Source organism: Nerophis ophidion, linkage group LG26 (assembly GCF_033978795.1).
Source record: "Nerophis ophidion isolate RoL-2023_Sa linkage group LG26, RoL_Noph_v1.0, whole genome shotgun sequence".
In the NCBI taxonomy this organism is placed as follows: Eukaryota; Metazoa; Chordata; class Actinopteri; order Syngnathiformes; family Syngnathidae; genus Nerophis; species Nerophis ophidion.
Genome location: NC_084636.1, coordinates 29,965,322 through 29,978,471, shown reverse-complemented (window position 1 = coordinate 29,978,471; position 13,150 = coordinate 29,965,322). Strand labels below are relative to the sequence as shown.

The window sequence follows — 13,150 nt, the reverse complement described above, 5'->3', positions numbered from 1 at the left end:
TTTGGAAGTGGGAGGAAGCCGGAGTACCCGGAGGGAACCCACGCATTCACGGGGAGGACATGCAAACTCCACACAGAAAAATCCCGAGCCCGGGCTTGAACCCTGACTACTCAGGACCTTCGTATTGTGAGGCAGACGCACTGACCCTTCTTCCACTGTGAAGCCCGATTACGCTACATATGTATGTTAAATATATCTTTCACACAACTTTGTCTCAAAATTAGCTAGCAAGGTAACTATCTTACGGACTAGCGATCTCATCCTCCTGATAGAAAACAAGGTCCACTTTGCAAAATGAGCAAGGTATTCATGTCTTTAACAAGATTAAGGTGAAATGTTCCCACACTTTATGTTTTCTGCTACTGATGACATCACCAACTATTGCCCAAATTCATTTGTCAGCAAAAAATGTTATCGTTGATATTTTTTTCATGTTAAAAGTGCATTTTTAATGTTATCGTGTGCGTTTGCAAGGGGGGAAAAAAGGTTAGGCAACTTTTAATTTTCCTGAAGGAATCAATAAAGTACGATCTTTCTATATACAATTTTTTTGTTTTATTTCAACAATTTTCACCTATAAAGCCAGGGGGTTAAACGTACAGGTTTTATCGGGCCCGTGGGATGAGTTTGCTAAGTATAAAAATGAGCCGAAATGTTTGAATGAAAGAAACAGCTGTTCTAAATGTGTCCACTAGATGTCGCAATAGCGATTCATTGTATCTTTGTAGATTACGCGACATCCATCCATCTATTTTTTTACCGCTTGTTCCTTTTGGGGTCGCGGAGGGTACTGGAGCCTATCTCTGCTACATATTTATATTAAATATATTTTTCACACAACTTTGTATCTTACAGACTGATTGATTGATCAATTGAAAATGTTATTAGTAGATTGCACAGTACAGTACATAGTCCGTACAATTGACCACTAAATGGTAACACCCGAAGAAGTTTTTCAACTTGTTTAAGTCGGGGTCCACGTTTATCAATTCATGGTACAAAGACTATCGATCTCCTTCTCCAAATAGAAAACAAGGTCCACTTTGCAAAATGAGCAAGGTATTCATGTCTTTAACAAGATTAAGGTGAAATGTTCCCACACTTTATGTTTTCTGCTACTGATGACATCACCAACTATTGTCCAAATTCATTTGTCAGCAAAAAATGTTATCATTGATATTTTTTTCATGTTAAAAGTGCATTTTTAATGTTATCGTGTGCAATTGCAAGGGGGGGAAAAAGGTTAGTCAACTTTTAATTTTCCTGAAGGAATCAATAAAGTACGATCTTTCTATATACAATTTTTTTGTTTTATTTCAACAATTTTCACCTATAAAGCCAGGGGGTTAAACGTACAGGTTTTATCGGGCCCGTGGGATGAGTTTGCTACGTATAAAAATGAGCCAAAATGTTTGAATGAAAGAAACAGCTGTTCTAAATGTGTCCACTAGATGTCGCAATAGCGATTGATTGTATCTTTGTAGATTACGCGACATCCATCCATCTATTTTTTTACCGCTTGTTCCTTTTGGGGTCGCGGAGGGTACTGGAGCCTATCTCTGCTACATATTTATATTAAATATATTTTTCACACAACTTTGTATCTTACAGACTGATTGATTGATTAATTGAAAATGTTATTAGTAGATTGCACAGTACAGTACATATTCCGTACAATTGACCACTAAATGGTAACACCCGAAGAAGTTTTTCAACTTGTTTAAGTCGGGGTCCACGTTTATCAATTCATGGTACAAAGACTATCGATCTCCTTCTCCAAATAGAAAACAAGGTCCACTTTGCAAAATGAGCAAGGTATTCATGTCTTTAACAAGATTAAGGTGAAATGTTCCCACACTTTATGTTTTCTGCTACTGATGACATCACCAACTATTGTCCAAATTCATTTGTCAGCAAAAAATGTTATCGTTGATATATTTTTCATGTTAAAAGTGCATTTTTAATGTTATCGTGTGCATTTGCAAGGGGGAAAAAAAGTTAGGCAACTTTTAATTTTCCTGAAGGAATCAATAAAGTACGATCTTTCTATATACAATTTTTTTGTTTTATTTCAACAATTTTCACCTATAAAGCCAGGGGGTTAAACGTACGGCCCGCGGACTTGAACAGGTTTTATCGGGCCCGTGGGATGAGTTTGCTAAGTATAAAAATGAGCCGAAATGTTTGAATGAAAGAAACAGCTGTTCTAAATGTGTCCACTAGATGTCGCAATAGCGATTCATTGTATCTTTGTAGATTACGCGACATCCATCTATCTATTTTTTTACCGCTTGTTCCTTTTGGGGTCGCAGAGGGTACTGGAGCCTATCTCTGCTACATATTTATATTAAATATATTTTTCACACAACTTTGTATCTTACAGACTGATTGATTGATTGATTAATTGAAAATGTTATTAGTAGATTGCACAGTACAGTACATATTCCGTACAATTGACCACTAAATGGTAACACCCGAAGTTTTTCAACTTGTTTAAGTCGGGGTCCACGTTTATCAATTCATGGTAAAAAGACTATCGATCTCCTTCTCCAGATAGAAAACAAGGTCCACTTTGCAAAATGAACAAGGCAGTCATGTCTTTAAGAAGATTAAGGTGATATGTTCCCACTCTTTACGTTTTCTGCTTACGTCCGGAAAAAAACGAGTGATGACGTCACCGACTATTGTCCAAATTAATTTGTTAGCGTTGATATTTTGTTCACGTTAAGAGCGCATTTTTAACGTTATCGTGTGCATTTACAAGGGGGAAAAAATGTTAGGCAACTACAATAAATTGTTTATTTCAATAATTGTCACCAAAATACACATTGAGGCTATAAAGCATGGAGGTCAAACATACGATGAGTTTGCTAAGTATAAAAATGAGCCGAAATGTTTGAATGAAAGAAACTGCGGTTCTAAATGGGTCCACTAGATGTCACAATAGCAATTCTTTGTATCTTGGTAGCATACGCTACATATGTAAAAAATAAAAATTAAAAAAAAAACACATGTTAATGCACCAGGCGAGGAAAATGAGCAAACAACATAAATAGATTTTGATATTATGTTTTTATCTTAACAGATTGAAATTTAACACCAATGTTTTGACATGACGAACACATCAGTTATTCAGAAAGTATAAATGACCAAAAAAAAAGATAAGACTACTATTAACTAATATTGACTACTGCAGTTTCTTTTTGTTATATTCTTAGTTTCATTGTTATATTTGTGTTCTTATTGTTCCTTTTTATTTTTATTCTTATTGTAATATTTTCTACTGCGATGGGTGGCAACTTGTCCAGGGTGTACCCCGCCTTCCGCCCGACTGTAGCTGAGATAGGCGCCAGCGCCCCCCGCGACCCCAAAAGGGAATAAGCGGTAGAAAATGGATGGATGGATGTAATATTTTCTAATTGTATTTCCATTCATACCCCCCATTATCTACTTGTTAAATTCGATCTCAATTCTGTACACTGATTGGATTGATTGATTGATTGATTGATTATTTTATTAGTAGATTGCTCAGTACAGTACATATTCCGTACAAGTGATCAAAAAATGGCAACACCAGAATAAGTTTTTCAACTTCTTTAAGTCGGGGTCCATGTAAATCATCCATCCATCCATTTCCTACCGCTTGTCCCTTTTGGGGTCACTGGAGCCTATCTCACCTGCATTCGGGCGGTTGCCGGGCTACACACTGGACAAGTCACTACCTCATCACAGCCATGTAAATCAATTAATTGTATTCACTGCTACTGGAATTTTGATTTTCCCGAGGGAATTCACCCGAAGGAATCATTAAAGTACTATCCATCTATTAAAGGCCTACTGAAATGAGATGTTCTTATTTAAATGGGGATAGCAGGTCCATTCTATGTGTCATACTTGATCATTTCGCGATATTGCCATATTTTTGCTGAAAGGATTTAGTAGAGAACATCGACGATAAAGTTCGCAACTTTTGGTTGCTAATAAAAAAGCCTTGCCTGTACCGGAAGTGGCAGACGCTGTGCGCGTGACGTCACAGGTTGTAGGGCTCCTCACATCCTCACATTGTTTATAATCATAGCCTCCAGCAGCAAGAGCTATTCGGACCGAGAAAGCGACAATTTCCCCATTAATTTGAGCGAGGATGAAAGATTCGTGGATAAGGAAAGTTAGAGTGAAGCACCAAAAAAAACAACAAAAAAAGCAACGCCTCCAGGTGGCGGCAGTGGGACCGTTTCAGATGTAATTAAACACATTTACTAGGATAATTCTGGAAGATCCCTTATCTGCTTATTGTTTCAATAGTGTTTTAGTGAGATTCTAAAGTCATACCTGAAAGTCGGGTGGCTGCGGTGAACGCCAGTGTCTCTCAGAGAAGCCAACGGAGGAGCCAAGATCACAGCTGCCTTATTGAGCTGCAGGAGGAAGTCCCATAATCCACTGAAGTCTCCGTTAAGAGCCGACTTAATATCACAATTTTCCCCGTCCAAAAACTTGCTGGTTGACGGAGAGAAACATGTTCGCTTGACCGTTCTGTGTTAAAGCTTCGGTGCTAAAGGCAGCTGCAATCCACCGCTTTCCACCAACAGCATTATTTGTTATAGTCTCCGTTATTAATTGAACAAATTGCAAAAGATTCAGCAACGCAGATGTCCAAATTACTGTGTAATTATGCGATGAAAAGAGACGGCTTTTAGCCGTAAGTGGTGCTGGACTAATATGTCACAAACACGCGTCATCATTCCGCGACGTTTTCATCACGAAACTCCGCGGGAAATTTAAAATTGTAATTTAGTAAACTAAACCGGCCGTATTGGCATGTGTTGCAATGTTAATATTTCATCATTGATGTATAAATTATCAGACTGCGTGGTCGGTAGTAGTGGCTTTCAGTAGGCCTTTAACCGCATGTCATGATCCGTAGTCTGGATCATGTTTAGTTATTTTCTGTTAGTTTGGACTCCCTTTGTTGTTTGTGTACCTTTTTGTGAGTCAGTTTGGTCACCATGGCAACATATTAATTTCACCTGCTGAGGGTTCCAGACGCACACCTGTTTTTGTTCATTACTTCCTTATTTAAGCCTGCTTTGTCCCGTCAGTCGGTCTTGGTCCCTTGTTTGCGGTATGCAACTGTTTCGTTGGTAATTCTAGATTTCTTGTTACCTGATCCTGTGCTAGTGTTAGCATTAGCTTCTGTGCTTTCGCCACGCGTTTCTTTTCGTCTGTTTTTGTACCAGTGTTTTGTTATTAAATCATTCTTACCTTTTAGTTGTTGTCCGGAGTGTCTATGTTTGCGTTGGAGGAACGATCCCGCATTAAAATGCGACCCCCACGTGACACCGCAACATTTAAGTGTAAAAAATAAATAAAAAAAACAACAACAACAAAAAACATTATGATTTGTCCATTTTCAGAATGTGCCTGTTCTATTTGTAAACAAATAAGACAATATGGAGTTGTCTTTATTTTTAATTTATCGTGCCGTGATTTTACCAGTCCGGCCCACTTGGCCCCCTCAATCCAAAATGACTTTGACACCCCTGCCCTACACCGGCCCCTGCATGCAAGTTTGTTTACACAAAAACACATTTGCCATTTCTTCTGTCGGTTTACCTTGCAGGGAATGAAGTTTCAAACAGGCCATAAATTACATAAGCCGCAATCAAAGCGCCAACCTCTGACCTTGCCAGACCACCACCTGATTTCTTTTACGACACCACTGCACACGCAGCGACGCTATCAGCGAGCGAGCTGCTGGTTAAAGTCCGGCGAGAGGGCGCCATGGCCGGGGAACACTCCTCCGCGAAGTGCCCCCGTCCGCCCGCCCCCTCTTCCAAGAAGAAGAAAAGTGTAAATGTGAAAGGCGTTACTTACTTAAGTGCAAGTACGGATCATTGCCGTCCATAACGGTGCTATTTGGGGCTTCGTGGCTGTCCTGTCGAGTCGGCGGGGCTCGGCGTCCCACCGCATTCCTCTCCCCGGGGCCGGACTGCGAGTGAGCGTGAGGCGGCTCTAACGCCCAGGGGGCCCGGCCGTGGCGGAGGAGGAGGAGCCGGTCAAAAAGCAGCTTCTCCCAATGACGACCGCACCGAACGTCTCTCCCGGGTTTTTTTTTTTTTAACTGTCTTTTTTTTTTTTTTTTGCGTAACGTGTTGGCCTACTTTCCAGTGAGACAGAGACAAGAATGATTTATAGAAAAAAAAAAAATAAAATACAATAATTTCCCTTTTTCCGACCTGGCAGCTGACAATGCATGGATGAAGTATAGAGAGGACAACGTGATTTTAAAGAAAATTATCTGAAATAATGCACTTTTTATGTCCACGTGTTTCATGGATCGACGTTGTACTATCGACCCGGATATTAGACTTTTTAAGCAAATTGTATATTTAAAAAAAAATATATATATATATATATATATATATATATATATATATATATATGTATATATATATATATATATAATTTATAAGTAAAAACTATTATAAATAATTTTACAAATAAATGTACTATATATATATATATATATATATATATATATATATATATATATATATATATATATATATGTATATATATATATATATATATCCAATCCAATCCACTTTATTTATATAGCACATTTAAACAACAATAACGTTTCCAAAGTGCTGCACAGCCATGTTAAAAACAATTGTAAAAAAAAGAAATAAATAAATAAAATAAAATAAAAATTAAAAAAAAGTATATATATATATATATTCTATATATATATATATATATATATATATAGTATATATATATATATATATATATATAGTATATATATATATATATATATATATATGTATGTATGTGTGGGAAAAATCACAAGACTACTTAATCTCTACAGAACTGTTTCATGAGGGGTTCCCTCAATCATCGGGAGATTTTCTCCTGATAATTGAGGGAACCCACTCTGTTCTGTATAGATGAAATAGTCTTGTGATTTTTCCCACACATACATATTGCGCTCTACCACGGTATCGAGCACTATTCTCTGGATAATCTAATCAAGACATATATATATATATATATATATATATATATATATATATATATATATATATATATATATATATGTATGTATGTATGTATGTGTGGGAAAAATCACAAGACTACTTCATCTCTACAGAACTGTTTCATGAGGGGTTCCCTCAATCATCAGGAGATTGAGGGATGATTAAGGGATGAATCTCCTGATGATCGAACCTCTCATGAAACAGTTCTGTAGAGATGAAGTAGTCTCGTGATTTTTCCCACACATACATGTGGGTTCTTCCGAGCATGTTGTAGTCGTAATGATTTGTGCAGTCCTTTGAGACATTTGTGATTTGGGGCTATATAAATAAACATTGATTGATTGATTGATATTGCGCTCTACCTCGGTATCGAACACTATTCTCTGGATAATCCAATCAAGATATATATATATATATATATATATATATATATATATATATATATATATATATGTATATATAATCTCCTGATGATTGAGGGAACCCCTCATGAAACAGTTCTGTAGAGACGAAGTAGTCTTGTGATTTTTCCCATACATACATATATATATATATATATATATATATATACATATATATATATGTATATATATATATATATATACATATATATACGTATGTGTATATATATATATATATATATATATATATATATATACACACATACATATATATATATATATATATATATATATATATATATATATATATATATATGTATGTGTGGGAAAAATCACAAAACTACTTCATCTCTACAGAACTGTTTCATGAGGGGTTCCCTCAATCATCAGGACATTGAGGGATGATTGAGGGATGAATCTCCTGATGATTGAGGGAACCCCTCATGAAACAGTTCTGTAGAGATGAAGTAGGTGTTGTGATTTTACCCACACATACATATTGCGCTCTACCACGGTATCGAGCACTATTCTCTGGATAATCCAATCAAGACGTATGTGTATATATATATATATATATATATATATATATATATATATATATATATCCATCCATCCATTTTCTACCGCTTATTCCCTTTCGGGGTGGCGGGGGGCGCTGGCGCCTATCTCAGCTACAATCGGGCGGAAGGCAGGGTACACATATATATATATATATATATATATATATATATATATATATATATATATATATATATATATATATATATACATATATATATATATATATAAATATATATATATATATATACAGTGGGGCAAAAAAGTATTTAGTCAGCCACCGGTTGTGCAAGTTCTCCCACTTAAAATGATGACTGAAGTCTGTAATTTTCATCATAGGTACACTTCAACTGTGAGAGACAGAATGTGAAAAAAAATCCAGGAATTCCCATTGTAGGAATTTTAAATAATCTATTTGTAAATTATGGTGGAAAATAAGTATTTGTTCACTTCAAACAAGGAAGATCTCTGGCTCTCACAGACCTGTAACTTCTTTTTTAAGAATCTCTTCTGTCCTCCACTCGTTACCTGTATTAATGGAACCTGTTTGAACTCGTTATCTGTATAAAAGACACCTGTCCACAGTCAGACTCCAAACTCCACTATGGCCAACACCAAAGAGCTGTCGAAGGACACCAGGAAAATAATTGTAGACCTGCACTAGACTGGGAAGGGTGAATCTACAATAGGCAAGCAGCTTGGTGTGAAAAAATCAACTGTGGGAGCAATTATCAGAAAATGGAAGACATACAAGACCACTGATAATGTCCCTCGATCTGGGGCTCCACGCAAGATCTCATCCTGGTGAGCAAAAATCCCAGAACCACACGGGGGGACCTGGTGAATGACCTGCAGAGAGCTGGGACTAAAGTAACAAAGGTTACCATCAGTAACAGACTACGCCGACAGGAAATATAATCCTGGAGTGCCAGACCTTTCCCCCTGCTTAAGCCAGTGCATGTCCAGGCCCGTCTGAAGTTTGCCAGAGAGCACATGGGAGAATGTCATGTGGTCAGATGAAACCAAAATAGAACTTTTTGGTATAAACTCAACTCGTCGTGTTTGGATGAAGAAGAATACTGAGTAGCATTCCAAGAACACCTCACCTACTGTGAAGCATGGGGGTGTAAACATCATGATTTGGGGCTGTTTTTCTGCTAAGGGGACAGAACGATTGATCCGTGTTAAAGAAAGAATGAATGGGGCCATGTATCGTGAGATTTTGAGCCAAAACCTCCTTCCATCAGTGAGAGCTTTGAATGGTTGACCAAATACTTATTTTCCACCATAATTTACAAATAAATTCTTTAAAATTCCTACAATGTGAATTCCTGGATTTTTTTTCCACATTCTGTCTCTCACAGTTGAAGTGTACCTATGATGAAAATTACAGACCTCTGTCATCATTTTAAGTGGGAGAACTTGCACAATCGGTGGCTGACTAAATACTTTTTTTGCCCCACTGTGTATATATATGTATATATATATATATATATATATATATATATATATAAATATAAATAATTTTCATAATAATTTTACTCAATAACAGTTTGTTAGTTTGTTAACATTTGTGTTTTCATGACCAGTGAAAGAAATGCTAAGTTGAAAAATAGATTGTGGAGATTTTCTCATACATTTTTTTTTCTTCATTTTAATTCTTATCTTTGTACTACAATTATCCTTCTTCAATTCTATCCGTGTTGGCCCTGCGATGAGGTGGCGACTTGTCCAGGGTGTACCCCGCCTTACGCCCGAATGCAGCTGAGATAGGCTCCAGCGACCCCCCGCGAACCCAAAAGGGACAAGCGGTAGGAAATGGATGGATGGATGGATGGCATACTAATCATGTTTCAACTGAAATATTTTTTTTATTTTTTATGACATATTCCTCAATGTAATTGCATTTCTAATTTTATTTCATTTTATTTATTTATTGTGAATTGCTTTATTAATTTTCTTTCATCACAACAAAAAAGCTCAAAATACTCTATGCCGTCTACAGGAGATTTTTAGAGATAATAATCAATCAATCAATGTCAATCAATCAATTAATGTTTATTCATATAACCCTGAATCACAAGTGTCTCAAAGGGCTGCACAAGCCACAACGACATCCTCGGTTCAGATCCCACATACGGGCAAGGAAAACTCACAAGCCAGTGGGATGTCAATGTGAATGACTATGAGAAACCTTGGAGAGGACCGCAGATGCAGGCAGGACAGCAAGGAAAGACACGAGACAATAAAACACGACAGGGGAGAAAAAACAAAGAGCAAAGACTGCGCATAGAGCTTGAAGTGCCAGAACATAGATTAACTATGTTCTGGCACGGGATTGCAGGTTATGCAAGTTTATGAAGGCAGGTGTGATGATCAGCTTCAGGTGTGCTGATTGCCGGTGATTGATTGAAGCTCTGCCTTGGAGGTGCAATCAACCGAGCGCACAGATGAGTGCGCATTGGAATACTGGCCATGACAGTAAATGTTACAATAAATGTTTAATCGTGGTAATGAATTCAGTCACTTTTTTGTAAAAGATTAAAACTTTATAGCAGGGGTGTCAAACTCATTTTAGATCGGGGGCCACATGGAGAAAAATATACTCCCAAGTGGGCCGGACTGGTAAAATCACGGCACGATAACTTAAAAATAAAGACAACTTCAGATTCTTTTCTTCCTGTAAAAAGAGAACAAGCACATTCTAAAAATGTACAAATCATAATGTTGTTGCTTTTTTTTATACAATTACCCTTTGGGGTTAATAATATATATATATACTTTATTTGTCGTTATTTATATTTTCTGAAAAAAATATGTGATAATGTTCATTAGTGAACTCATTGGTGTTGATTTTCAATCTATCAAGATTAAAAAAGTATATCAAAATCAAATTACAGGATGTTATTTGTGTTGTTTAAATAAATAAATGGGTTGTACTTGTATAGCGCTTTTCTACCTTCAAGGTACTCAAAGCGCTTTGACACTACTTCCACATTTACCCATTCACACACTGATGGAGGGAGCTGCCATGCAAGGCGCTAACCAGCACCCATCAGGAGCAAGGGTGAAGTGTCTTGCTCAGGACACAACGGACGTGACGAGGTTGGTACTAGGTGGGGATTGAACCAGGGACCCTCGGGTTGCGCACGGCCACTTTCCCACTGCGCCACGCTGATCATTTCCCCTCGACTGATGTATTAACGTCATGTGGTTTATTTTATACAGATGCAGCATCATCTACAACGATACAAAGAATTGCTATCGCGACACCCAGTGGACACATTTAGAATAGCAGTTTATTTCATTATAAAATGTAAGGTGAATTTTTATACTTGATCACTTTTATACTCACATTATCTAGCTAGCCATGTCTTAAAACACATATTCCTGAGGGCGTTCCAGTGGTATAACTTCACCTTTAAGCCTAAATGCATCCGTTCTCCCTTCACTGTCCACACACTGTGTCCGCTTGTAAGTACTCTGTGACTGTGCACTGCCAAACATGCCTGTCTGCTTGTAAACCAGTGATGACACGACGTAGCGACGACCGGTACTTTTCAGAGGCGGTATAGTACCGAATATGATTCATTAGTATCGCGGTACAGTACTAATAGCCGGATATATACCGAATAGGTGCTTCAGATATCATGGCTCGCTTTTTTGAACTAAACATAACAGATATTTGTACCTAATGTTGTGGCCGATACTTGTCAATATTCTCCTGTGTGTACATTTTGATATGATAAACTGACAATTCCAATGTTTACCTTTTGCTAATGTGAGCCTGAAAGTGGGTGGCACCGCCCCCACTTTGGATTACCCTACCCCCACTCCCCTCTCTCACACACACACACACACACACACACACACACACACACACACACACACACACACACACACACACACACAGGCTTCTCCACAGAGCGGGGTCATGCAGGGGTGAAGCTCCCGGTACCTCGGAAGGTTATTCAGGAGTCAAGCCGCACTGAGCCATTCACTGACTTGAACTGTGCGAGCCGCCAGACGCTCCGTCAACGCCGGGCGGCCCGCTGACCACTCAGCTGCGGCAGCCCCCCCACTTAATGGAGGACCAGCCCCCCTGGCCCCTGCGTCCTTGTAACAGCGACTCATAAAAGAGCTCAGGAGGATGCTAACCAAGATGAATGGCATTTTTTTTTCTCAGCTCGTTCTGTGCTAATCAGAGCTTTTCATTTGCGGTGGCCTCGCGCCAGCCCCTCCGCCACGGCCTCCATTAGGGGGCCCGATAACGTATAAATTCATTAAAGTCAGAGAGGGGACGTTAAAGTGGTCATTTGTCAGATCGCTCTTTGTGTGTTCCTAATGGTGGCACATGGTTCAAGGCATTGAGATGATTTTGGTCGGGCTTTTCTCTGAGACACTCAAATGAGGGGACGTGGGAATTTGGATAAAAAATGCTGACCATTTGTTATTAAAAGAGCCTTTTGCATCCACACCAGGGGTGTCAAACTCATTCTAGAGGAAAATCTGTTCCCAAGTGGGCCGGAATGCTAAAATCATGGCATGATAACTTAAAAATAACGACAACTCTGAATGTTTTCTTCCATCCATCCATTTCCTACCGATTGTCCCTTTTGTGGTTGCAGGGGGTACAGGCCTATCTCAGCTGCATTCGGGCGGAAGGCGGGGAACACCCTGGACAAGTCGCCACCTCATCGCAGGGCCAACACAGATAGACGGACAACATTCACATGCTAGGGACAATTCAGTGTTGCCAATCAACCTATCCCCAGGTGCATGTTTTTGGAAGTGGGAGGAAGCCGGAGTACCCGGAGGGAATCCACGCAGTCACGGGGAGAACATGCAAACTCCATACAGAAAGATCCCGAGCCTGGGATTGAACCCAGGACTACTCAGGAACTTTGTATTGTGAGGCACATATGCACTAACCACCGTGCTGCCCAATGTCTTCTTCGTTTTTCCCAAAAATAGAACAAAAACATTCAGTGTTGGTGCTAGGAATATTCAAAATGGGGTCCCAGGGACCCCATCAAGTCATAAAAATGGGGTCCCACAGTAAATTTTTGGAGTCCATCCATTTCCTACCGATTGTCCCTTTTGTGGTTGCAGGGGGTACAGGCCTATCTCAGCTGCATTCGGGCGGAAGGCGGG

General features: G+C 38.7%; 1 protein-coding gene across 2 annotated transcripts in view; it reads right to left on the bottom strand.

Annotated features, from left to right (window-relative positions):
• rxrgb (retinoid X receptor, gamma b) overlaps positions 1 to 6,091 on the bottom strand; it is a 169,801-nt gene extending 163,710 nt beyond the window's left edge. For both annotated transcript variants that reach the window (XM_061888522.1, XM_061888523.1), the window contains exon 1: positions 5,872 to 6,091. Coding sequence is in view for 1 of the 2 variants with exons in the window: in XM_061888523.1 (XP_061744507.1) it covers positions 5,872 to 5,902 (31 nt within the window). In the remaining variant the exon portion in view is untranslated. The remainder of the gene's footprint in view (positions 1 to 5,871) is intronic.
• Between the last annotated feature and the right edge of the window lie 7,059 nt (positions 6,092 to 13,150).